This window comes from Ovis aries, chromosome 22 (genome assembly GCF_016772045.2).
Source record: "Ovis aries strain OAR_USU_Benz2616 breed Rambouillet chromosome 22, ARS-UI_Ramb_v3.0, whole genome shotgun sequence".
Classification (NCBI taxonomy): Eukaryota; Metazoa; Chordata; class Mammalia; order Artiodactyla; family Bovidae; genus Ovis; species Ovis aries.
In genome coordinates, this window is record NC_056075.1 from 39,286,863 (window position 1) to 39,314,101 (window position 27,239).

General features: G+C 50.4%; 1 protein-coding gene and 1 non-coding gene across 2 annotated transcripts; one reads left to right on the forward strand and one right to left on the reverse strand.

The window, feature by feature from the left end:
* Positions 1 to 2,190: 2,190 nt before the first annotated feature.
* Positions 2,191 to 25,688, forward strand: BAG3 (BAG cochaperone 3). The gene is made up of 4 exons (XM_004020234.5): positions 2,191 to 2,729; positions 18,548 to 18,871; positions 20,679 to 21,083; positions 24,313 to 25,688. The coding sequence occupies exons 1-4, from the start codon at positions 2,544 to 2,546 to the stop codon at positions 25,126 to 25,128; spliced, it is 1,731 nt and encodes a 576-aa protein (XP_004020283.2). The 5' UTR covers positions 2,191 to 2,543; the 3' UTR covers positions 25,129 to 25,688.
* On the reverse strand, positions 15,315 to 15,387 carry TRNAS-GGA (transfer RNA serine (anticodon GGA)). Its single transcript has one exon. It is a non-coding gene; the product is annotated as a tRNA-Ser (tRNA).
* Positions 25,689 to 27,239: the final 1,551 nt, after the last annotated feature.

The following is a 27,239-nucleotide window of genomic DNA, read 5'->3' on the forward strand; positions in this document are numbered from 1 at the left end:
TCTTCTAGACAGTTCTCCAAGATTTATGACTCCATTGTAGACAAACCCACTTGAAACCCCTGATGGGCTATAACTCTCAGAAGTGGGGTATGTTAATCCCAGAGGAAACTGTTTCCTCCCTGTTTCTCTAGCAAATCTAACAAAAAAGCAAACAAATGTTAACACTAGCAAAGAATGTTCCGTCTTTAAATGTAGTTGTAGTGAAATCAAGCAAAGGAAGAAAATACAAATAAACATTCACTTTGGAATCAACCTTCAATAAACATCCATATTTATTGAATACGGACTCTGGGCCCAACCTTCTGCTCAAGGCTTCAGAAATAAGGAAAAATATGAGAGCCGCTGGGACTTCCCTGGCAATCCAGTGGTTATGACTCTGTACTTCCAATACAGGGGACACAGGTTCAAGCTCTGGTCAGTGAATTAAGATCCCACGTGGCACCCAGTGCGACCAAAAGTAAAAATAAAAAAGAGGCCCACTGACTAGTGCACTTGCAGGCCCAGCTCTTTCAATAATAATACTTCTTATGGTAAATTGGTGCACTAGCATTTGGGTTTATACCTCAGTCTCTTATGTATTTGGTGGTGACTTGAGTCAGTTGTTGTTTAGTCACTAAGTCATGTCTGACTCTTTTGTGACCCCATGGACTGCAGCCTGCCAGGCTCCTCTGTCCATGGGATTTTCCAGGCAAGAATACTAGAGTGGGTTGCCATTTCCTTCTCCAAGGGGAACTTCCTGACTCAGGGATCAAACCTGCATCTTCTTGTTGGCAGGTAGATTCTTTACCTCTGTGCCACCTGGAAAGCCTGACATAGTACAGGGCTTAAACATCTCTGTGTTTTCACAAAGCTGAGTTTTTGTACTTCAAAGCTGGTAAGTAGACCTATGTAAGTGAGACCCCCATTCCATTGAAAATGATTGGCAGTTCTCTTCAGCATTTGCTCTAAAAGGAGTAATTTGGGGGTGGGAAGAGACTCCAAAAAAGTGTTTCTGAGGGTTCCAGAATGTCCTCTGCATTTGAGTTGGAATATTGGGCCCAATATTACTTAGCCCAAGGCATCTTCTCAAAAATGTTTCTGGGGAAGGGAATGATCCTGCAGGCCTAAAAATCTAAAATGAGACCTCCCAACATACCACCTCTGGGGGCATACTTTCTCTCTCTCTCCCAGAGGAAATGAGGTGCTTGGTGGAGGTTACAAGTGCAACCACCATTTCATTACACAAATTTTTTTTCATAATTTGTATTCTTTCCTACTTTTCAAAGGGCTTCCCAGGTGGCTCAGTGGGTAAAGAATCCGCCTGCAGTGCAAGAAACATGGGTTTGATCCCTAGGTCGGGAAGATCCCCTGGAGAGGGAAATGGCAACCCACTCCTGTATTATTCCCTGGACAGAGGTGCCTGGCAGGCTCCACAGGGTCGCTAAGAGTCGGAGGTGACTGAGCACGCATGATTTACACTACTTTCCAAATGAAGGTCAGATTAAGATAGCAAGAACCAACTTGCACCATCAACAAGCCCCAAACCCCAAAGAATGTTTTTTCTTTAAAGTTCTTCACTGCAACGACAGAGTCTACGTTTAAGACATGTGCTTCAGCAACATGCATGCGCTGATGCAATCTTTCTTTAGGATTCGAAAGAAAGGCAGGTGAATTTCTATTTGTACTTCCATTATTCGCCCTGGCTTGCTTCTGGTGTCGGATCAACATTCCAGAGCCCTTTCCGGACGGCCCTTAAGCCCATGGGGAAAAGTGATTAACTGAGGGTCACCAATGTCCCGGAGTATCAGTAATCTGGGGGTACAAAGGCGAGGTGGGAGAGACTCTAGTTTAATCCCCAACGACTTAAAAGGCTAACGATGAGTTTGTTTTTACACGAAGGAGCCAGTCCCGGGAACACCCACGCGGCTCGAAGAAGACCAAGCAAATCTGAAAACCGAAACCGGCCCAGGACACACAGATGACGTCCCCGGGGGTTCGCTCGACCTGCCGCTCGGCGACACAGGGATCCCGCGGATGCAAACCCCTCGCCCAGCTCAGGGAAGACTCCGCCAGGAGCCCCCGACCCGGGGAGCCGCGAATAGGGGGAAGAGGTGGCGGGGTGGAGGAGGGGCGGCCGGCGGAGGCCCCGCCCACGCCCCGCCCACGCCCCGCCCCGCCCCGATTATAGCTGATGACTCAGGGCGGAGCTCCGCATCCAACCCGCGTCGCCGCCAACTTCTCTGGATGGGACCAGAAGTTTCTAGCCGGCCAGTTGCTACCTCCCTTTATCTCCTCCTTCCCCTTTGGCAGCGAGGAGGCTATTTCCAGACACTTCCAGCCCTCTCCGGCCACGTCACCCCCTCCTTTAATTCATAAAGGTGCCCGGCGCCGGCTTCCCGGACACGTCGGCGGCGCTCCCGACTTTCCGCTCCGGCAGCGGCCAGCGAGCGACCCTACACCTGGAGGTCCGGCACCCCGCGACCCCGTGACCCGGCACCCCGCGACCAGGCACCCTGCAACCCAGCACCCCGGCGGCCGCCCCTCCGGGCCGACCCCGACCCAGCATGAGCGCAGCCACCCACTCGCCCATGGTGCAGATGGCGTCCGGCAACGGCGCCAGCGACCGCGACCCCCTGCCCCCCGGCTGGGAGATCAAGATCGACCCGCAGACCGGCTGGCCTTTCTTCGTGGACCACAACAACCGCACCACGACGTGGAACGACCCGCGCGTGCCCCCCGAGGGCCCCAAGGTGAGCAAGGCCCGCGCCGCACCCTTGCCAGTGGCTCCCCCTCCACCTTCCCCCCAGCCCCCCATCGACGGCCAGTCTAGGGACAGGGCCGGGCGGGGGCGGCTGGACTGGGCCCGGCTGCGGGGACGCAAGGCGCCAGGTGCCCGCCGGCCGCAGCCGGTGCCTCGGAGGTCAGTGAAGGCCGCCTGGAATGCACGGATCCCCAGAAGGACGCCAGCTCCCAGGGGGGTCGGCCTGCTGCGCCCCCCACGAGCCCACTCTCCAGGCCCGCCCTTGGCCGGCGTCTGGGCCAGTTTGGGGAGCTTCCCAAGAGGACTGCCCTCCCTTGGCCGTGTTTGGTTTCCGGGGGTCGGGCGGGAAGCGGGACCCGCGCGGTGGCACCAGGTCCCGTCCACCGGCTCCATTCGAGGGGCCCTGGGCCAGGAGACGACGGGTGGCCGGCCTGCTCAGCACCAAGGCCCGGGCCAGGCCCTGCCACGGTCTCCACCCGGCTTCCAGGGCTCAGATCCTCCTTTCTCTCTGCTGACCGTGCTTTGGCAGACGCCAGGGGACCGTTGGCAAGCTTCTGTGGGGGTCCTTTAGGGTCTCTTAGGAATTTTACATCCTCAAGTTCCTAAACTTGGTTGAGGGTATCTGGAGTTCACTCTCCCACCTCAGGCACAGAGTGACTCAGGAGACTGATGTAAATGCATTCCTTTTCTTTATTTTTTCCCTTCTGTATTTGAAATTAAAACTCTATTATTGTTTGAAAGTTGTCCTCACTAGGAATATATTCTAGTATGACTTGTTAAAAATAAGATGCAATCTTCCAGGCAATTTCTAAACTGAAGATGTGAGACTGTCTCCTAGTTGACTATTGCCTTAGATACTGCCTCACCCTGGTCAGAAAGAGATTAAAAAAAAAAAAAAATCAACACATTCCCTTTCTCGTTATGCTACTAAAATATTTAGGATTTTTTCTTATCCCCAATACACAAATAATTTAGTAGTAATACTTTTGTATTAGAAGTATGCCTCATTTACATATACGCAGGGGTGTATATACTACTTAATCCTTAGAACCATGAAAATTTGAAAATATAAACTTGGAATGAGTCTGTTAATTTAAAAAATTATAACTAATTGTACTGCTCTTGTAATTTTTATAACTTTGAGCTTTTTCAAAACGTAAAGCTTGGCAAAAAGAAATAGTCTGGGCAAAATAGAAGACATAAAGAGCTGGTAAGTTATTTTTAAGATTTAAAAATTCACAGAATTAAAAATGTTTTATAAACCATTGTTTTAGAAGAAAAAAATCTGTGTTAACCATCTTCAGTTTTATGCAGCTTTTTCCTTTAAAATATTTATGAAACTCTGGTGCCCAACAGTGAGATATTGTATAATCAGCAGCTTATGCTTATGAGAAATTAATTGTATATTTATTCCTGAAAATTATTTCAAGAGGCTGTAATTAGCTGGGATCGACATAACCATGTATTCCTTTCGCTTGTCTGTTCAGCCCATTATTGAGTGAAACTAAAGCTCATTTTAAACCAGCTCTGTTACTGCAGACTGCAAGGGTGTAGATCTTTACTGAGGCCAAAAAAAAAACCAACCTGTCTTTTTGAGGCTTCCTTCCTATAGAGACAGGAAGAGTCAGAATCCACTGGCGTCAGTGGTGGTGAGTGTAGGTCAAGTAGGAACGTATCCACTGTGAGTTCAGTGTACATGCCACATTGTTGGCGCTTGGTTTTCAACGTGAAACTCACCCAGCAGGTTGAGATCTTATGTATGATGGATGGTTAGGCTGTGGTTTTACAAACTTTTTCAAGGCAAGGGGGCGGGGGGAACAGGTTAAGTTACTGTTATTTTTCTCAACAAGTAGAACATAAGAGCTAGTAAATCAGAAGTTTGATGCCATAAAAGTTGATTTGAAAATTTAACAGAATTTTAAAGTTGAAAGATCGTTTAAGATCTTTTAGCTCAGCCTCTCTTTTTCTGAGAAAGAAACCCAGAGAGTTCACATGTGTTTCCAAAGGCCATTCAGCCAGGACCAATAGCAAAGAGAGACCTACACCGGAAAGTCCTATTTAAGAGGCAGTTTATTGTTCAGAGGAAGGTAGAAGAGTCTTAAATTTCTTAAATTTCTATGAAATTTAAGTGTGAACTGGGAAGGCTGGAGTACTTGATTGTTTTTCTGCCCTTCTGACTTTTGTGACTACTTGGATGGTGATGGCTGGATGTGATCAACTCAAAAAAAGAGCTGCTTACCAAATTAATTGAGATTTCTCAACGTGGCACTAGAACATAAGGAGAAAACTAACATTCACTTCGTTAGCTCTGTGGGCTTCATGGCTTTCAAGACTGTGCTTTGATGTACACAGAACAACTATGTGACTAATTCACTTTAACTTCTGTGAATGACACCTCACTCCAGAATAAATACAATGGAAAATAAATACAGTGGAAACTCTTTCAGTCAGTTCAGTAGCTCAATCATGTTTGGCTCTCTGGGACCCCATGGACTGCAGCATGCCAGGCTTCCCTGTCCATCACCAACTCCCGGAGCTTACTCAAACTCATATCCATTGAGTTGGTGATACCATCCAAGCATCTCATCCTGTCATCCATCCCCTCTCCTCCCTCCTTCAGTCTTTCCCAGCATCAGGGTCTTTTCCAGTGAGTCAGTTCTTCGCATCAGGTGGCCGAAGTATTGGAGTTTCAGTTTCAGCATCAGTCCTTCCAATGAACATTCAGGACTGATTTTCTTTAGGATGGACTGGTTGGATCTCCTTGCAGTCCAAGGGACTCTCAAGAGTTTTCTCCAACACCACAGTTCAAGAGCATCAGTTCTTCAGTGCTCAGCTTTCTTTATAGTCCAACTCTCACATCCATACATGACTACTGGAAAAACCATAGTCTTGACTAGAAGGACATTTGTTGGCAAAGTAATGTCTCTGCTTTTTAATATGCAGTCTAGGTTGGTCATAGCTTTTCTTCCAAGGAGCAAGTGTCTTTTAGTTTCTTGGCTGCAAACACCATCTGCAGTGATGTTGGAGCCCCCTCCCCAAAATAAAGTCTCTCACTGTTTCCATTGTTTCCCCATCTATTTGCCATGAAATGAATATCCTTCACTAGCACTTTATATCAGAAATTGGTTTCTTAATGTGGATTGAGAAAAGAGCTCTGGCAAAAAACAAAGGGTCATTTTAGAGGAACTGAGCTACGAGGACCCTCTGAGCATCCTTACCTTCCAGGGAAGATGCTGTCAGTCAGTAAAGAGCTATTCACCGAACATGAAAAGCAGAGAAAGCCGTCTTCAGGGGAAGACAGTTTCTGGGGTGTTTGCAGTTTAATCATATGGGTAAATGAATGAATTTCTTGGAAAGAAGAAGACTAGAACTTTGTGTATGGTTTAGTTTTATTTGCTGTTGTCTTAGAGTTGATCCTCTCCCGGTTCCCTGAGGTGTTTAGAGTGACTTTTCATCCCATTTTTAAAGAGGGGGCAAGTGAAAGTATCTTGCCCTTCACTGCAGAGGCAGGACAGCTAAAGGCAAAGGCTTTGGGCCTACTCCAGCTCCACTCTGAGAATCTGAACCTCCCCACCTGCAGTCTTCCTGGATATCGATTTTCTGCATACGTCTCCTGGCAAGTTCCTACCAGTCCAGGCCCCTTCTCTGGAAGAGGGCTTGGCATCCTCTTTGAGATGTACAGTTTCTATGCAGGCCGCTCCTTTGGCTCGCCTTGTGAAATAAACAGGCCAGATGCTTTGGAGTGTGGCGCTGTGCCGCTCCCTTGCAAACCTCCCTGGGCAGAGGAGCAGGGCAGTTCTAGCTTTTCCGGTCCTGGAGGTGCCTGGGCACGGATTCCCGAGCCTGGCAGTCTCCAGGGAAGCCTGAGGAGAACACAGGTTGCCAGCTGTGCGTACTCCCTTGTTGGGTCCAGGTTGTTCAGGGTAGGACCTAGAAATCTATATGTCAGAAAAAGCTGCCCTGTTGGTTCTTGATTCTGGCGCCCGGGCACTTGGGAGTCACCAAAGGACAATGATCCCACATCCTAGAGGGGGTGGCGTGGGGGAGCTATGACTTTGTGTGCACCTGTGTGAGCCTTGGCATCCTCAAGGGAGCCTGCTTCACATCTAAACCTGCAGAGCTATCTCCCGAGCCTCCCTTCCTTCCTGGTGAAACTCAGCAGGTGCCTGAGTTTCTGGGGGTGACGATGAGGATGGCAGGGGGAGGGATGGAGCCTGGAAGGGTGCCAGTGCCAGGTATGGGGAGGTGATCCGCAGACCCTTGTGAACCCCAGGAGAAGCAGGCCAGCTGAATCTCACCAGTCATTTGACAGATTATCCTCAGGCCCTATAGGGAACAGATAGGAGCATCCTTGCAGAGGAACTCAGAGCTGGTTTGAGTTTCAGCTGAAGCAGAGACCCATTTGTTCCCCTTCACGTTCAGGAGAGCTTCCTGAATATTCCGAGAGATGAGATCATCTTGTGGTTTGCAGATCGATCGCAAGCTCTTCTACCTCTTAGAATCAGAACACAGAAAAGGAGCGGCCATTCTTTCCTTTGTGTTTCCAGCCAGTTGCAGTGACTCTGGAGCAAATGTCTGTATCACAGATGAATAGCAATTTGCTGAGGGTTTGATAAAGAACATGGCCGAACAAATACCTTTGGAGCCCAGCTCATCCAGGACCTTCGTTCTCCCCTCTGACGAACAGTCTGTGTTTGGGCTATGCAAGACCTGACCAATAACTTGTCCCCTGTGTCGTGGCGTATATTTGCCCTTTACAGGGGGTAGAGACAGCGTGCAGGAACTGTGGTGGTGGTTGACGTTAGCCAGGGCCGGGAAGGCTTAGCTGTTTGATGCTGCTGCTGGGGCTGCCTGTGAGTCAGAAAGCTTCATACCACCCATGAGGCTTGATTAGCGTTGTCCTCGTTTCTGGAATGACACACAGTTGCCTTATATAAACCACTCTACACGTTGGTTCCTTCCCATTGACATTTAAAAATGACCTGGCATTTTTCGTAAAAATTAGGAAGCCATGCATAAATCCAAACCTACTCTTTCTCCTTCATAGTTTTGCTGTGTTAATGTTGCTCTTAACATGTTTAAGACGCCTTATATAGAGAAACTGGGAGCAGTAGCTGATGGCTTTGCTTATTGGGAACCTCTGAGGATCCTCTAGTGTTGATGAACTGAAAGGAAACCTCTCTCATACCTGACAGTAGAGTTCTCCAGGCCCTCGTGGCTCCCCATGGCTCGTGAATCAAGTCTGCATGCCCGTGATCCTTTTGTGCCTCAGCTCTCAGACAAAAAGCTGGACTTTGGAAGCGAGGCTCCAAGTCCCCTCCTTTTGCAGATGTGAAAGTTGATCTCCAGCCCTTGTTTGGCACCGTGCGGCCGGGTGAAATAGCTGGTGTTGTTCAGTCTTAACATATTTCTAGGACGATTTCTTTGGGGGCCTCGGCAGCTTTTCAGCCAGTCAGGCAGCTCGCAAAAGCTTAATCAGAATTTCTGTAGGAAGGGAGGAACTAATTTTTCCCGTCTGTCAACACCTTTGCAGACATGTGCCAGACACAGGTGGGTGCTTTTACAAACCTTATCTGTTTAAACCCTCAAAGGCACTCACAAAGGTGGAAGCTGTCAGATTCACCTTATACACGAGGAGACAGACGTGGAGAGAGGGGAGGTGCCTGGCCTGAAGCCTGTCAGCTGTGACAGAACAGACTGTTGTGAGCAGAGCTTTGCCTCCACCCCAGGTGACAGACAGACTCGCTGCTAGCAGGCCTGGTTGCTGCTTTAAACTTAGACCTTTATACTCCAGCTCGCTGGGCACAGCCCCGATTTTAAACAGCCTTGAGTCCATCTCCTACAGCTCGTCAGGCACATTGGCTCCTTTCCTGAACCTGGGTCTGAGCTGAGAAGACGAGCCCCGGTCTCCACTCATTCATCTCTGCCGAAATTTTTTGAGTGCCCGCTCTCTGCAAGTCATGGTGTTAAATGTCACACAGAGGACAGTTCTGCCTCCTTCAGGGCCATTTTCCACAAAGTGTTTCCCCCATCTCTCGGATTGGAAGCAGCCCATCTCGGCTCTAGATGCCACATTACTTCAATTTGAAACTTTCCTCCAAAAGGCAGCACGTTCCTGCTTTGCCTCAAGGTCACGTCCCTGTGGGCTGAGCGTCCCAGAGGCAGACTCTGCGTCTCTTTCATCTCTCTGCCTCTTCAGGGCCTGGCAGGGTCCACGGGGTCAGTGTGTAAGACTCTGTGCGGAGAAGAGGAAAACGTGGGCCTGGGCTCCGGAGTGGACAGGCTGTTGAAGAAAAGCGTCCCTTACTGACGTGCGTGTTGCGGGGAGCCTTCTGTCGGTTCCTAAGCGGCGTCAGCCTCATCCCCAAACATCTCCCAGTTGCCGGTTCCTTTTTATTGAATTTCTGAATGGCCTTTTCTCCACAGGGGACGTGGGTATTGATTGCCTAAGTTCATCTTTACATGTCTGGATGTCCCCGCCAGTGACACAGCGTCTTAGAGCCGGCCTGCCAGGGAGGTTGGTTGCTGTCGGCAGCCAGACGCCACTAAGCCAGGGCTGTCCGAGGAGTCTGTCTCCAGTTTTTCCATTTGTGAGGCTGGCAGTAAGGTCAGACACTGCAGAGCGGCGAAGCCTGTTACTCACTGTCAGTTCTGAAGAGCCCAGGATTGCAGATTGCTCGCTGCCTCCATAATATAGTGTATAGCGTGCGTGTACTCGGTCATGCCTGACTGTTTGCGACCCCATGGACTGTAGCCCACCAGGCTCCTCTGTCCGTGGGATTCTCCAGGCAAGAATATTGGAGTGGGTTGCCATTTCCCACTCCAGGGGATCTTCCCGACCCAGGGGTCAAACCCACGTCTCTGTGCCTCCTGCACTGGCAGGCGGATTCTTTACCACTGTGCCACCTGTGAAGTCCTATGTACAGTAAGTGCCTCCTGAGAGCCCCCCCACCTAGAGCTGTGTCCTGAGTGAGGGAGATGAGACTTAGCCCTGAAAATTCCCTAGCATCCTGTTGAAGAACAGGCATTTCCTATTTTGAAGTAACTTCCTCGGTTTCTTGAAAATTTAAAGTAGAATTGTTGTGTTTTTTTCAATTACATTAAAAATTCTTTCATGGACAAAGAATGAATGAATGAATGGTTTAGAAGTGGAAACGGCAGGAAGATAGGAAAGAACATGTGTGTAGCAGGGAAGGCAGCCACATGGCTTTTTTGAATGTTCCAGATTATCCCACGGAGCCCGAGGGTCAGAGTAGGACCCAGCTCTGCTGCTGGGCTGGACCTGGGTTTGCTTCCAGCAGAGGCCCTGGACTGGGCCTGAGGAGTCTCCGGTCTGTGGTGACTCAGAACTGAGTGCCCCACTCTCGCTGCCCTGCCTCAGCCAGGCGGTGACTCAGCATTGAGCCTTGGCTCCCTGGCCCAGAGCACACTTGAACTGAATGTTCCAGGTCTGCGCCTCAGCTCAGCTCAACTCCACCAGGCGAAATGAAATGCTTTCCCTCCTGCTGCGATTTCACCCCCAGGAAGACGAAGGGTTTGCAGACGTTCGTTTGACCTTAGCCACCAACAGTCATTAATCCCACAGTGTACAGGTGTGGCAGGAATAGCGAAAGGGTTCACATGTCCGGTGGTCTCAGGTAAAATCACTCACCTCCCCACCCCCGGCCTCAGTCTCCCCTTCTGAGAAATGGGCGTACACCAGTACCCATCCAGCAGGGTTGTGAGGAGCCAGGGCCTGACCTGAGACGTGTGTGCAATCTGTGGGGAGAGCCCCAGCCTCTACCAAGAAGTTGGAGGGGATTCTCGGAGAAGGGCTCTGCTTCCCCACACAGTAGACAGTGCTGGCTGGATGTGGGTCTGCCGATTCCCAAATGGGCATGAAGTCTTGTTTCCCGAGGCAAGGGCTCCTCTTATGGCCCCTGAACCACCTCAGCTGATTGTCCTTCCACCAGTGTCTGGACGCCCTCAGCACCCTTCCCTGGGGGTTCCTAGGCCCCTTGTGGGGGATGCACAGGAGCTGGGCAGGAACTCAGCACGGGCGTCAGCCTTCTGGAGCTTCAGCCAGACCTGCAGCCCACAGCCCCAGCAGTTTGTAGCCTTGGCCCCAGATCCCCTGCCCAAGACAGGCCAGGGCAGTTGTGTGTTCTGTGTTCTTCAGGGAGTGCTGTGTTTACCCTCAACCGTGTCTGATCGAGGGGAGGGTCTCTGTCTGGGCCTGAGGACATTGCCAGCAGCAACCAGGTGCCCAAGGGTGTTGGGGGGGGGTGGCATCGGCCATATGCACAGGTGTTCTGGACCCTGCCCTAAGGGGCGGAAGCAGAGGGAGGGTGTTTCTAATTTTCACCATCCTCTTGAGGGAGTGTGGTTGTTGGGAAAGGAGTGCTTTGAGAAGCTGCCTAGGCAGGGAGGAGTCCCTCCCCCCGCGCCCCCCGCACCCTGCAAGAAATTCCTCCCAGGGCTGCCACCATCTGTCAGTCTCCCCTTGCTTGAGCTGTGGTTGATGAATTGGAGATTTGACTTTTATTCCTATTGGGGAATTGTGTTTTGTGCAGAATGCATGTCCAGTAAAGCTAGCACCCTGCTACCAACAGATGCTATGCATGGCTGGCCTCTGGGACAGAACCTTGAAAAACCAGTGGAAACGTACCCGTGGGGTGAAGGGGTCTCTTTCCCTAAATTCAGTCAAGAGTTTGCTTCCTGATATGGAGATTTCAGGTGCTTTTCCATCTGTGACTTGTGGCTTTAGATTGATTAAAGCAGATCCCTATTTTTTTTTTTCCTGAGGAGGAAGTAGGTAGTTTTTTAAATTCCCTGAAGCCACTGAGTTCAGGAGCTGAACTCCCATGACCCAGGGTTTTCTTCTTGGTTTTGCAGCCACTTCCCCTGTGACCTTGGGAACCCTTGAAAGGGGCTCCAGGGAGTGAGAGACTCTGAGCTCTGAGCACTCTCTCCAGCAGGGGACATACTCGGCTGTGGCCTGGAGATGACTTACATGCCATGGAGGACACCCTGGGGATGTTGAAGGGACATTAGCAGACTTTCTACTCCTAGGCGACTCCTTCTGCCCCAGACTGGCTTGACTCTTCCCCCTGGGCCTGAGGGGCACGTGTGCAGGCATTACAGTCACTGCAGACTGGGTGTTGATTGTCTGCAAGGCAGCCCCTCCAGGGTTGGGGGCCTCCTGAAGGCAGAGGAAAGTGTAGGGCTCAGGCCTCTGGAGTTGTCTTTGACTGTGTTTGCTTCCAGTATGAAACATTAGATAACATGTCTTAACAGAGAAAATGGCATCCCTGCTAATTAGTGCTCTTAGGACTCTCAGATAAAAGGGCTTTAAACTTTTAACAGGCTCATTACCAACTTGGGTGAGACCACTGAGGAAGCAACCTGAATTTACAACTTTCTGAACAGTAGGCCCAACCAGCAGTTGCTTGGGAGAAGCTGGGTCCATCAGTCACTATTTGTGGACTGGAAGAGCGCGGTTGTACAGGGCACGGGACAGCTCAGAGTTCACAGAGACTTTCTTGTGCCTTATTTCACTTTAATTTGGCAACAGGCACGGGGATTTTTATAAGCTAGGGGACCTGAGTCTCAGTAGCAAGGAGTCCTGTCTGAGAGCACATAGCTGGCAAGCAGCAGGGCGGGATTGGAGTCTAGGATGGCAGCTTGGAGATGGGGGCTCACACTGGTTCATTCCTACCTGTTGGGACACAGCTGAAAAGAGAAGCAATGTCATGTTTTTGAAAAAAAATTTTCCCTAGTAAAAGCGCATAGGGACACCCATCTCAGTAATCCCAGGATCAGGGCCACATACTTCTTTTAAAAAAATCGCTGTTGGAATATAGTTGATTGACAATACTGTGTTAATTTCAGGTGTATAGCCAAGTGGATGAGTTATACATTACCTATATCCACTCTTTTTTAGATTCTTTTCTCAGGTAGGCCGTTACAGATGTATTGAGTAGAGTTCCTTGTGCTATTCAGTAGGTCCTTATCAGTTATCTGCTTTATGTGTATATGTCAATCCCCATATTTCAGTTTATCCCCCCTTCCCCGCTGGTAACCATAAGTTTATTTTGTACATCTGTAGCTCTGTTTTGTAGAGAAGTGTACATACTCTAATAACAGGTATATTAGATAAAACCTTCAATCACCTGGGACTAGATTGCTTAGAGTGTAGACTCTTGTCCCACCAGGAGTGCTGTAAACAGACTTTGGTGGATGTGGTCTTTGCTTATTATTCAGAGTTTGCCCAGTGTCTCTTAATGTGCCCCCAAACAGGGTTGGGGGCAGTGGAAGAGACCCTTTACCACACTCTAGTGGGAGTTTCGAGTAGGTATCTGTTTATATATCACATTGGCAATAATTCCTGTTTCTTTTCTGTGGCCTATAATACCAAACGGAAGGTTTTGTAGGACCTTGAAGCTCGGGTCTCTGTGTGCGCTTTAGAAGGAAGCTTTTCTTTTGTTTTGCTTCCTGCCTGAGAGAGGCGAGCCCAAGCCACTTTATTTTGATCCAGGTCCTTGCTAAATGGGGAGTCCCTGGATTCTTATTTCCCTTCATCTTTTTTTTTCCCCCTTGTTTTAGAAGTCTTGGAAGTATCATTAGTAAAAGTCACTAGCTGACAGGCATGAGGCTCTTCTGGCCTAAAAACCCAGTTAATAGAGTGTGTCCTACTTAAGACTCCAGGGCTGTCAAGGCGGTGGTGCTCTGAGTTGCCTCTGTGGCTGTTCCCCTTCATTCAGATCGTGGTTTGTAGCTGCTCCGCCCACGTTTTAAAGAACACGCACTGTGGAGCTGAGGTTGGGGCTCACGGGGGCACGGTTTTCAGGGCTTATGGTCCCAGCCTGCTTTTGAGGTCCCTAGTCTACTGTATAGCACAGGGAACTCCTCCTCTTCCTGAAACTTCAGGGCACCTTGAGTTCCAGCGATTACTGATGTGATTTAACTGAGTACAGTTAAGAGTGATCATTTTTAGATTTCTGCAGCATCAATTTTTCCTTGTGTTTGAGCCTTATGTAGGTGTTTACAGCTAGGAGAGATCTTGGGATGAGAGGTCAGGGAGAAGGTGAGCTGGAAGGACCCTCATTTAGAGCTGTGCTCCCAGGGCCGTTGGGGCTGGGTTTCCCCACAGACCTTCTGAGTCAGACTTTGCTAGGACTGAACAGCGAATCTGCATTTTTTTTTTTTTAATTTCCTGGGTGTTCCAGACGCCCCTAGAGTCTGAGAACCACTGCTTTATAGCACACCATTTCACAGCTCAGGAAACTGGAGGTTGGGGGGGGGGTAGGAGTAAGCTGCTTCCGTAGTGCCTCCTTAGGGGCAGAGCTGGCTCTGGGACCACGTGCGGTCTCTTTCCAAGTCTACTAGCTGTCCCTTAGTGCCCACGCTGTTACTAAAAATCAGTGGTGAAGCGTAGTCATCCTCTCAGAGTCCCTTGGACTGCAGGAGATCGAACCAGTCAATCCTAAAGAAAGTCAACCCAGAATATCCACTGCAAGGACTAACACTGAAGACGAAACTCTAATACTTTGGTGACCTGATGCAAAGAGCTGACTCACTGGAAAAGACCCTGATGCTGGGAAAGATTGAGGGCCAAAGGAGATGGGGACCGCAGAGGATGAGATGGTTGGATGGCATCACCAACTCAATGGATGTGAGTTTAAGCAGACTCCAGAGATAATGGAGGACAGAGGAGCCTGATGTGCTACAGTCCATGGGTTTGCAAAAGTTGGACACAACTTAGCAACGGAACAACAACAATGAGTAAATAAGACCTGTTTGTAAGCCACACCCTTGTCCAAGCTCAGAACCTGACCCCAGGCTTATCTAGTAATACTTGGTATTTGCTAGGGCAAGTTTTGGCTCATCTAAGGCAATTTTTCCTGCTTTTCATCGTGGCCTTCTCGTGGAGTTGTTTGGCACCTGCAGAGGATTTTAAAATAATGCCCAAAGAAGAAGAATTGGCCAGTTCATTTTATAAATTAGTGCAGTGAGATAAGCAGTGGAGTCAGGCTCTGATTTCCTAATTGGATTTTGTATGAATGTATTCCTGATGGCTCTGCCCGCAGATAAGGGTAATGAGCTGAGCTGCCTGGAGGGTAATTCCTGTGATGCTGTCACCGATCCTCAGGAAGCGAGGCAGGCGGCGGTGGGGAGGCTGGGCCGGCTGTCGTCTGCTTGGCCACTTCGCTGGCACCCCGTCCCTATCGCAGGACCTCGCAGGAGCGAAACCCCCAGGAGATGGAGGTCCCGGGCCCCAGCAAGGTCAGGGCGGGCCAGGTAGTGCGTCTTCATGACAGATGCCGGCCAGCATAACCAAGAGGCTTGGGCTTGAACTTGAGAACACTTCTTATGGGACTAAGGAGACATGTTCTAGACGTTTTCTAGGAGAATTATAAATATTTATAATAGATATTTATTATATACATTTGAATGTATAGAAAGAAAGTGAAGTCACTCAGTCATGTCCGACTCTTTGCGACCGCGTGGACTGTAGCCCACCAGACTCCTCCATCCATGGAATTTTCCAGGCAAGAGTACCTGGAGCGGGTTGCCATTTCCTTCTCCAGGGAATCTTCCTGACCCAGGGATCGAACCCAGGTCTCCTGCATTCCAGGCAGACGCTTTACCGTCTGAGCCACCAGGAAAGCCATTTGAATGTATACTTATTTTAAATACATTGTTATATAAATACTTTAATATAAATTAAACATTTTAAAGTCTTCCCCCACCCCACCCCCAGAAAAAAAGTACATCTTTTCTTTCACTAGACTCTGATGAAACACCACAGAAGGTTAAAAGGGCAGTATGGCTCTCGGGGGTCCTTCAGTTTGGTTTGTAGTCTTGAAGCATTTGTTGCTGACAGGGCTCTAACGAGAGTAGAGTGGGAACAGAGGCGGCATCAGCACCCCGTGCGGACCTTGTCACGGGCGGGCGTTTCACTCGGGTTTAAATTTTCGTTCAAGGAGAAGTGTTAGTTTTCTAGTCCATAGACGTGAGATGACCTCAAGCAGTGTTTTCTAAACAAAGCCTGCCACACACCCCCGCCGCCACCCACCAGAGTATCAGGGCGCCTGCCTTCTTTTAGACACGACAATCATGAAGAGATGCATGGGGTTTTTATGAAACGGCATAAATGAGCTGTTTGTTCACAAGGAACCGGAAGTGCAGGCCGAAGATCTATAGGAAAGCAGCCTCTGGGCCCCTCCCAGCCTCCCTTTTTTCCTGCTTGGCCCCTGACGCCCCCGACCCGGCCTACAGCGACCAGGCTTCCCTCCGCTGCCCCAAGACCCAGGCCAGGTATTGGCTGTGCTCTCACAGCCCCAGGGCAGGCGGAACTGCTCCTCTGCCTCCTCCCCTTCTTCCTTCCTTTTTCTTCCCTTTCCATTTTCAACTGAGGCACAAAATATATTCGGCGAGATGCATAAAATGTATTGGCAGGCCCGCCCTCGGACCTTCTGGATCCAGGGGCTTCCCCCAGGAGTGGCCAGGCCTCACTCAGCCAGGCCTCTCTAAGGCTTCCAGGCCCCGGAGGCTCTGAGGTGGAGGCACGGCTAACAGCAGGGTGGTGGGGGGTGGCTGCCCTCAGGGGTTCAGCCTGGGTGGACTGAGGCAGGAGATGGGCAGCGTGGGGGCTCCAGAGACGACGAGACTGTGAGAAACCGCTCTCATACATGGGTGTACACTCATTTATCTCCACCACCCAGAGAGAGAGAACTTCTCCATCTCCTCAGAGGGTCCCTTCCCAGACGACTACCATTTCCTCCAGGTGTGTCCACCTTCCTGACTCCGGTTACCACTGGTTAACTGAGTCCTTCAGATTTGATTCCTTTGATCCCTGGGCGTCTTGAGTTGAAGCATCCTGTGCCCGTTTAAGAAGGGAATGTCTTTCAGCCCCCTGGGCAAACCCCTCGCCATGGGCACTCGTAACAGCTCACTACAGACCTGTGAAGTGGGTGTTGCTAACTCCATGTTCTAGCAAAGGGGATTAAGGCTCCGAGAGGTGAAGAGACTTACCCCCAATGAAAGAATGGTTACTAACAGAGGTAAGAAAGAACGGGAGCCCTCTTTAGGAAACCCCACCCTACTAGAGAAGCCCAGGTGGGCCCCTGTGCTCTCCAGGCGGTCGTCCTGTTTGTTCCACGCGGCCCTGGCCGGCAGGGATTGAGCCTTGCTGGTTGTGAACCATCGTACCCAGTAGCTTGGGAGCAGGCTGTTCACCAGGGGCCAGCCAGCGGACGAGGGCTGCTAACCTGCCCATCTCTGCTCTAGTGCGTGGCCAGGAGGAGGCCAGCAGGGACACCGCCCCCCGCACTTGTCCAGGCTCCGCTCCAGGCTGGAGGGATGGTGCCCCAGGGCGAGGACGAGGTGCCTAGCCGGCCTGTGATGAGTCAGCACCCAGCAGCACGGGCCTCCTTCAGCGCTGCTGCTGCCTTCCTTCTGGTGCCCGTCTCGTGGCAGGAATGCGCTTCTGAATGTGACGCCTGGACCCACTCCCTGCTCTTGGATGACCCGAGAGTTAAGCAGGCTAAAATAATGCCGCCACCCTGAGCACGTGGGTATTCTAATCTGAGAGTACCGCCTGTCTGCCGATGTCCCCAAGGACACGGCAACACTCGGGCCTCTCCGAAGTGCTGGGAGGCCCACTGGGGTGGCGAGCTCAGCAGGAGGCCAGAGAGAGGTTCACAGGTCTGAAAGATCTAAGGTCCAGGGCTTGCCCTCCTTGTGACCAGCTTCGCCCCAGCGGGAATAGAGCCTCAAGCCTTCTGGTGTTTGCCATTCAGGGGGATGCCTCGTAAGGAGGCATAATAGCTTGTCCACTTGGATCCATAGAAGTGGCACGAATCCTCAGCCCCCTCCTCTGTGAAAGGACCCTCTAGTGCTCAGGAGATGGTCAGGACAGAAAGCCGCAGGGGTCCCTGGCTTCAGTTGCCCAGCCTTTGCTTGGTGAGGAGTGACATTGCCTGGTGAGTGACTGGCCAGCCTTGTTGTCTGAAACAGGATCTTTCTCTGTGGTACATCTGGAACTTGGCCTTCTCAAGGGTCCCAAAATAGCCAGGCCACTGAAGAGAGAACTTCATGAGAGGACGTAGGAGGGACCCCAGCCGCTCCTCGCCAAGCAGGCTTTGTTGGCATCACAAGACCAGCACAACTAATCCCCGGGTTTTGTTCTCATCCTGTGCTTCTTCTGCATTCCTCGGGTATCTCCCTTTCTTGCCGCTTGTTCTGAAAATATTCCTGAGGAGGCTGCCTGCCCGCCGCTGCCCCTTCTCTGCAGATTTCTGAGCTGTAGCCTGTGTCGAGGGTCCCCCGCGAGTCTGCGTTGTCAGGAAATGTGAGGACCGTTTAGGAAGCCGAGATGCCGGCTGTAATCCCCTTAGCGAGTTGGCATTGAATCCTCCTAGCATCTTCTGATCTGGGTCTCTGAAGGTTTGGGAGGCTGTCGGGGACTCCGCTGTATGCAAGGCTGCCTTGTCATCCAGAACAAAAACCTGTTACCAGCTGGGGAAACTGGGACTTCTCCTCTGCGCCACAGATAACCTTGCTCGTCTCTTTCTTTTTCTTGATGCTTCTCATTCTTAAACTGCTGGGCCAGCAGCAGCTTCAGCAAGGGAGGAGGGGTCTGGAAGAAGTAGGGGATCGGGGGAGGTACCCACAGTTTCTGTGCTCAGCTGTCCTTGCTCCTGGCTGGCACCGTGGGGCCCAGAGTCACTCTGAAAGATCAGAGCATGTGGCATTATGCTTTCTCCTCCTCAGGGCTGTTTCCTTCTCAGTTTCTAACAGGTCTGTGTCTCCTCTCACTTTTAGGAAACCGCATCCTCTGCAAATGGGCCTTCGCGGGAGGGCCCCAGGCTGCTGCCCACTAGAGAAGGTCATGCCGTGTACCCTCAGCTCCGGCCAGGCTACATTCCCATCCCCGTCCTCCATGAAGGCGCCCCGAGCCGGCCGCACCCTGTCTTTGCCTACTCCCAGCCCGGGACACAGCGCTTCCAAACCGAGGCTGCTGCAGCAGCTCCCCCGAGATCCCAGTCACCCCTGCGGGGTGTGGCGGAAGCGAGCCAGCCGGATAAACCGAGTGCACCAGTGGCAGCTGCTGCAACGGCCCAGCCTCCAGCTTCCCATGGACCCGAGGTAAGGAGAGGCCTGGCTCACAGGCCGATATGACCGTGACCTGTGTGGGCAGGGGGAGGGATGGCGGGGAGCTGGGTTTCATGCTTCCTGGGCTGCCCCAGACCACAGATGACACCAGACCCTCATGACAGCTCCGTGAAATGTGGGGTATCGGGGCCTGGCCGGCATCACACAGCAAAGATAGCTTGCTGACAGCCCCATGTCCCCCCAGCATTTCACAGGCTGGTTTTTCTGATGAGCAGAGATTGTGGTTTGTTTCTGAAGCTCAGGAACTGGGGCTCAAGAAGGGGTAAACAGCTTGGTCCAAAAGCATAAAGTCGGAAGTGGCATTGCAGGGCCTGAAAGCCTGGCCTTTTGGCTCCCCCTATGACACCCCTCATTCCCCCTGAGCTTTCTGTGTCGGAAACACAGAGAGACTCTGTGGCATTTCACTCAGTTCAGTGTTCACGGGTGAGTGTTAACTGCTCGGAGCTATGCTGACGTGAAAATGAGACCACATGCCTGCCCTCACAGTGTCCACCGTGTAAAACAAAGCATAAAATAATATTTTCAGGCTTTAAGTCTGAGGTCAGCATTTCCTTGCACTAACATTTAAAGCATAGTCCTTAACCTGGTTCTTAGCTGAGACTTGAAGGCCAGTCGACCCCAGGAGGTACACTGAGCCATAGGCCCTCTGGGTTTTCCTGTCAGCACACCATCCCGCTGTGTCCCCCGCACTGCTCTTGAGCAGAAATGCTCACTCCAGGTGAAAAACATAGTTAATGGAGGCGTCAGGTGGTGCAGTGGTAAAGAACCCGCCTGCCAGTGCAGGAGAGGCAAGAGACGTGAGTCGGATCCCTGGTTTGGGAAGTTCCTCTGGAGAAGGAAATGGCAATCCACTCCAGTATTCTTGCCTGGAAAATTATATCCACAGAGGAGCCTGGTAGGCTGCAGTCCGTGGGGTTGCAAAGAGTCGGACGTGACTGAGCACACACTCACACAGGAGGCACTTTCCCTTTCTTGGAGAGGCAGTACCTGCATTTGTAATGTTTTTGTTGTAAAAATCAAAAGTGATGCGTCAGAGAAATCTTCACAAATTTAACCTAGCAGGGGCCTTAGAAGCCAGCTGGGGAAACACTCTTCTGCTCTTCCAAAATAGAAAGTAGGCGGTCAGGAAGGGAGAGAGGCCTGGCCTGCCTCGGTCCACATGGGGACGTGGTTCCTTCCTGCTGCCCCCTGGGTTCTTTGAGGATAAGCAGGAAAAGAGTTCAGGAAAGCGGAAATGAAGTGACAACAATAACTAAAACTTAGTGAGCACTTCCTGTGGGTGGTGCTGGTGCCAGACACACCCACTAATTCTTTTATAGAACCTTCAAGTTAGTCAGGTGAGGAGGGGTTACTCTTTTCTATACTTCAAAAGCAGCTCATTAACAGTAAAGAATCTGCCTGCAATGCAGGAGACCAAGATTCAACCCCTGGGTCCAGAAGATCCCCTGGATGAGGGCATGGCAACCCACTCCAATATTCTTGCCTGGAAAATCCCATGGACAGAGAAGCCTTGTGGGCTTCAGTCCATGAGGTCGCAAAGAGTCGGATGCAACTTAGCGACTAAAACAGCAAAGCTATCGGGCTGTTGAGAATTTGAGCCCAGGCCTCTTGACTGCTGAATTCCCCATCTTACCAGTACATGTAGACACTGGAAAGGCTTAACAGGTGGGAGGTTGTGTTAAACCTGCCACCCTGAGCAGGCATGTACAGGGGGCAGAGTCAGCAAGCCAGGCCAGGGGGATTCACAGGGCCATGTGGCTGTGTGTTCTGTGTCTTGCAGCGGTCCCAGTCTCCAGCGGCCTCGGACTGCTCCTCGTCCTCCTCCTCAGCCAGCTTGCCCACCTCCTCCGGCAGGAGCAGCCTGGGTGGTCATCAGCTCCCCCGGGGCTACATTTCCATCCCTGTGATACATGAGCAGAACGTCACCCGGCCGGCAGCCCAGCCATCCTTCCACCAAGCCCAGAAGACGCACTACCCAGCTCAGCAGGGCGAGTACCAGACGCACCAGCCCGTGTACCACAAGATCCAGGGGGATGACTGGGAGCCCCGGACCACGTGGACTGCATCCCCCTTCCGGCCTCCCGTCCGGGGTGCGTCCAGCCGGGAGGGCTCTCCAGCCAGAAGCAGCACACCGGTGCCACCCCCGCCATCTGTCCGTGTGCAGACCACGGTCGACAGGCCTCAGGTATGGGAGTTGATGTCGCAGATGGGCTGGGGTGGCATCTCTCCAGGGCCGGAGGAGCTCTGTGCAGGTGTCCTGGGTCCCCTGCCCTCATCAGCCCTTCCTGGGGAGACCGAGATCCTGGAACAATGCTGGTCACCAGCAGAAATGCGGGTGAGGGCTGTGAACCTCTGGTGCCTTCTACAGCTTTTGCTCGTTCTTTGTTGCAGCTGCCTCAGGGGCAGAGTTCCAACCACCGTGATGGGGAAAGGTGGGCAGAGCACAACGTCACATATCTGGGGCCCAGGTGTCCTCTGCCCATCATGCCCTGCCACACCCCACTCCCACTCCAGCTGCAGCCTCCATCTCCTGCCTCACGGATACCCCTTCTGCACCCTGCTGGCCCTTTCATCTGTTGTCTCTTCTCTTGTTTCTTTCCTCACACTGAACCCACTTCCTGAGATGCCTCCACAATCTAAACTTTTCCCATCCTTCAGGGGACAAGCCGGTCTTGCGGCTTCCATGCAGCCTCCTCATCTTTTCCCAGGGTGCCTAGTCTCTTACAGCTCAGCATCTGATTATTCTATGCATTTCGGAAGTGTTCATCTGCTCTCTTCAGCTCTGCTCTGACCTTGACCACAGGCAGCATGTCTTACCCTTTGCAGTAAAGGACCGTGTTGCCCGGCTGATGCCCGGCTGGCTGGGTGGCTGGGAAACCTTCCCGCCTATCTGGTGAAAGTCACAGGCAGTGCCCGTTTAACCTTCGGTAGAGGCATGCACTAGCTTTCCAGGTGGCACTAGTGGTCAAGAACCCAGCTGCCAATGCAAGCGATACAAGAGATGCAGGTTTGATCCCTGGGTGAGGAAGATTCCCTGGAGGAGGGCATGGCAACCCACTCCAGTATTCTTCCCAGAGAATCTCATGGACAGAGGAGCCTGGTGGGCACAGTACATAGAGTTACAAAGAGTCGGTCATGACTGAAGCGACTTAGCACAGCACACAGCACAGAAGTGTGCAGGCACTGATCCCTGGGGGAAGCAGTCTTCTAGTTTTAGAGCCGCAGAATACCCAGCAGTCAGGGCCCCTCAGCTGCTGAGTGAATTCTTGACCACTGTTCTTAAAAGGAAAGCCCCCGTTAAACAAATGGAGGGCATCTTCTTCCTACGAATGGGGACACTGTCCAGGGCCCTCTAACAGAGTGCTTTCCTGTTGCTGGCTTTTGTTTTTGTTTTGTTTTTGTCTTTTCTATTTGGAAATGATTCCAACCTTACAGGATGGAAGTCCAGTATACATAAAGGTCATGAAAGCAAAGATTCAGCCATATTCACTGTTTACATTTTACTCCATTTGCCTTGTCATTTTTCCTCCCTCCACATATTATGTATATTTTTGTTTGAGATTTAGTTATAAATAACATGCCCCTGTACCCCTAAATATGACAGCAGATGTTTTCCTAAGAGAGCTACCTTCTCATTCATAACCACATTAGAAATATCAGATGTAGGATGGTTAACATCCTTACGACATTATTGTCTCATACACGGTTCATTTCCACATCTCCTTTAGAGCAGTTTCCCCTTTGTTCTAGGATGTAGTCTAGGATCATGAGCACTGCATGCAGGTGTCGTTTGCCTTTAGTCTCCTTTAATCTGGATCAGTTTCTCAGTCTTTTTCTGCTATCATGACCTTGAAAAGTTTTGGAAAAGTACAAGCCAGCGGGCTCACCCCCTCTTAAGTGTTTCTAAAATCACTTACTCAGCTATTGCTTTAAAGTCCAAGGAGAGGCGTGTGGCTAGTTCATGAATGCTAAGGGCCAAAGTTGAGGACTTCTGGTTGGCAGAAGAGATTTGATGGAAAAGGAGGCTAGTGGTGTTCAAATAGCCAAGCGTCCATCAGATCCTTACTTAAACTCAGTAATCCTTTCAAATGGGAAAGAAGTGCTCATTTGCAAAGCTGGCAGTGTTTCCTCTCATATCTTTCCTATATATTTTGTGTAACTGGTGAAACAATATGTAATCCTATTTCCGCTTAATCTTACTTGTTTGTAGTGGCCTACCTTTCACAGCTTGTTCAGAGATCCCATGTTGGAGGCTTGCAAAGATTTGACCTAATGAATATTATAGTGGGATTTAGTGTTTTTAATATGGAGTACTTTACAAGTGTTATCGTCTAACTCCTGTTTCCCAGTTGATGAAATCAGAGTGTGTGAGATTTTTTTAAGAGGGTTTTAGATATTCACTTGAATGTTGCAGGCATAGTTCATTTTTTAGAATACGCCTGTAGCTTATAGTCACGTTAAAGAGTATCTCACGTTAGAGTATCTCAGTCACGTTCAAGAGTATCTCAGCCTCTGTAGCCGTGTCGTCAGTGTGGAGGTGCTGCACTGTGCCAGTATCAGCTCTGGCACAAATGTGTCCAAGCAGAAGTCTTATAGGGTTACCCGTTTGGGGCATCTTGCTTATTCTCAAAAAAACACATCAGTCTGGGCAGAAACCACAAGGCTGTCATAGGTTTAAAAAAAAAAAGACGATTATAACTTTGCTGAAACAGGAGCTGGGAAGGTCACACCCTGAGCAGAGACTGTCACACAGAAGGGGTCAAGTGGCAATGATTACTCCACGGCTCCATCCCCTGATAGTCAGTCACCCAGGACTTTGCTTTGAGCTAAAGTGACTCGGGAGTCAGCATGAGTCTGGGGTATTTTCCTTTTTGAAAAATCATGTTGGTTTTCTTTTCATTGCCATAAGAATTCCATCTCCAGAAAAAGTCAGTAAGAGATAGCAGACTGAGAGCCCGGGGTAACAAACGGAAGCATGACAGTGGTTTGGGTGCATATAAGGCATGTGTGCTGGTCACGCTAAGTCTCTCGGTCATGTCTGATTCCTGGGGACCCCATGGACTGTAGCCCGCCAGGCTCCTCCGTCCATGGGATTCTCCAGGCAGGAATACTAGAGTGGGTTGCCATGCCCTCCTCCAGGGGATCTTCCTGACCCAGGGATCGAACTCACGTCTTTATCTCTTGTGCATTGGCAGATGGGTTCTTTACCACTAGCCCCACCTGGGAAGCCCCATAATACATGATGAATACCATATTTTATTGTTATAACTGGTTTCAGTTGACTTTGAAAATCTCTTTTATACTGTTAAACTTTTTAAAAGTCGTTCCCATTTCCTTCTAGTCAGTTCTAGCTACAAATGACCACCTGTGACTCAGCCGTTAAAATTGTCTGTGTCCTTGCCTCTTCCCCACAGCCCATGACCCATCGAGAACCTTCGCCTATTCCCCAACCTGAAAACAAGCCAGAAAGCAGGCCGGGCCCAATTGGACCAGATCTCCCTCCCGGACACATCCCGATCCAAGTGATCCGAAAGGAGGTGGATGCTCAACCTGTTTCGCAGAAGCCCCCACCTCCCTCTGAGAAGGTGGAAATAAAGGTTCCTTCCGCTCCTGTGCCTTGTCCTCCTAGCCCCGCCCCTCCTACCATCCCCTCTGCGGTCCCCTCTCCCCCTAAGAATGTGGCTGCAGAAGAGAGAGCAGCCCCCAGTCCTGCCCCTGCGGAAGCTGCACCCCCTAAACCAGGAGAGGCTGAAGTGCCCCCAAAGCATCCAGGTGTGCTGAAAGTGGAAGCCATCCTGGAGAAAGTGCAAGGGCTGGAGCAGGCTGTGGATAACTTTGAAGGCAAGAAGACGGACAAAAAGTACCTGATGATAGAAGAGTATCTGACCAAAGAGCTGCTGGCCCTGGATTCGGTAGACCCAGAAGGACGAGCTGATGTCCGCCAGGCCAGGAGAGATGGGGTCAGGAAGGTTCAGACCATCTTGGAAAAACTTGAACAGAAAGCAATAGATGTCCCGGGTCAAGTCCAGGTTTATGAACTCCAGCCCAGCTCCCTTGAGACCGATCAGCCACTACAGGAGATCATGGAGATGGCTGCAGACAAGAGCAAGAAGAGTGCTGGAGACGGAGAAGACTCCAAAACCGAGACCCAGCCGCCGGAAGCCAAAGCAGCAGCAGCTCCAGACCCCAGCGGCACAACAGACACAGCTGCTAACCCGGCAGCACCGTAGTCTCCGTGAAGTGAAGGGTCAGCCCTGGAGACTGGGAACTGATTGTGTGCTTTAGGGAATTAGAAGTTGCATGCATTTCAGGGACTTAAAATCAGTTGGTTTTTACTCTTCATAGCCGCTGGGTATGCAGTAACTTGGGTGGAGGCAAAACACACTAATAAAAGGGCTAAAAAGGAAAAAGATGCTTTTCTTGTGTTCGTATTCCGTACAAATAAAGAAGTTGCTTGTTACAAGTTTAATAACCCTATAGCTTGTTGTTTTGAAGCCTTCTCTGTATGGGCCCCACGTGTTAGCCATGGATGTGAACTGTCTGTCTAGCTCTGGATCGAGGGAGTCTTTTTCGGCTGGGGGAGTAGATGGGGAGTCAGTTTCTCATCACTAAATATGAAGCCCGTTTTTCAGAAATGTTGCCATTTTAATGGGATGATTTTTGTCATCTCATAGCTATGATACTTTCGATAGAATAAAATGTGTAAGGAGCCATAGAAATATCTGTATGTGGGATGACTTTAATGCTATGTGTAAAAAAAAGGAAAATAAAGTAATAATGTAACTCAAAATGTCTTCTGTGGTTTCTGAATTTTGAAGAGTGGCAGCATCAAGATAGACTTGCACTGGCTTCAGGAAAAATAAACAGCGGGTGCATTCACAAGCCTGCTCTGGGATTTGTGACGTCCCTACTGGTGAGATGAGAAAAGGAGTCTTGGTCATTTTTCTGTCTCAGGTCGCAGCTGGAACCTGGGAAGACCCAGGGCTGTAAACCCAGGTAATGGGAATGTGCCCATCACACCTCTCTGACTGCCCCAGCCGAGGTTCCTCTCTGCCCACCTGGCCCCAGGCCACCTGCAGGCCTCACCAAGCAGCTGCATGGGTTCAAAAATGCACAGAGAAACCAGTTCCCAGTATTGCCTGAGGTTGGCCCACGCCTTCCTGGAGTCCAGGTCACTGGGGCTTGGGCACGTGTTCTGTGAGTGTCTTGGGGTCATCTTGATCTGACATTTCTCTGAGTCACCAAGCCAAGCTGGGACCAGGTATATCTTCGCAGATTGGGTTCCTCGAAGTCACTGGGGTTAGGGATCAGATGCACTAGGAAGCCACAGGAGGGGAAAGGATCTTTCTGGACTAATGTATTTTAAGAGCTTGGGAAGTATCCCAGCCCCAGAATGTGGAGATACGTTTTGTCACATAAGTGGAAGTTGAGAAGAAAGAGAAAGATGGGCCTGAGATCTCAGAGCTGTGAGGAAGCTTGCTGACTTGAGTCCCTGAGCTGAATTCCTCATGACTGTATTGAGTTTAATATTGGTGCCTGACAGTGCTGCACAAAAATACACTCCGGTGTGCTTGCCACTCAGCTTGATGAGAAAGGCTGAAGTCATTCCCATGGGAGTCCGCCAACATCTTTACGTGGTGAACTCATTTGAGGAGTATAAGCTGACCGCTAACAACAACACTGATTCTAGAAACACAAAGTGTGTAAATAGAAAAAAGCCTTCTGGACTGTTTTTTTTACTAGATGAATCAATGTAAAGAACGTGACCATCTTTTTGATGACTTGGGCATCTATGCTCAGTTCAGTCGCTCAGTTGTGTCCGACTCTTTTCGACCCCGTGGACTCAAGCATGCCAGGCTTCCTTGTCCATCGCCAACTCCCTGAGCTTACTCAAACTCATGTCCATCAAGTCGGTGATGCCATCCAACCATCTCCCATCCTCTGTTGTTCCCTTCTCCCTCTCCTTCAATCTTTCCCAGCATCAGGGTCTTTTCCAGTGAGTTTGTTCTTCTCATCAGGTGGCCAAAGTATTGGAGTTTCAGTTTCAGTATCAGTCCTGAAACTCCAGTACTTTGGCCATCTGATATGAAGAACTGACTCACTGGAAAAGACCCTGATGCTAGACCCTGATCCTATACTCAGTGGATCTCAACATGAAGGCTTCTTATGTGGTCACTGAATGAGGTAGATATTTTATCCCTGAAGATCAGGTAGTCCTTTGATGCAGTGAGAATGTTTTCAGCCATCAAAATTAGATGGCATGTGGGTATTGGGCAGGAGTTACCCAGCCTGTGTTGGCGGTCCCTTGGCCTTGAATGGTGGTGACAGGCTGGTTGTAGGG

Bases quoted from the DNA above. Each gene is read 5' to 3' on its own strand.
- BAG3 (XM_004020234.5), top strand. From the start codon at position 2,544: ATGAGCGCAGCCACCCACTCGCCCATGGTGCAGATGGCGTCCGGCAAC. The intron at 18,872-20,678 runs GTAAGGAGAGGC...TGTGTCTTGCAG, and splicing joins CAGCTTCCCATGGACCCGAG to CGGTCCCAGTCTCCAGCGGC. The intron at 21,084-24,312 runs GTATGGGAGTTG...TCTTCCCCACAG, and splicing joins CCACGGTCGACAGGCCTCAG to CCCATGACCCATCGAGAACC.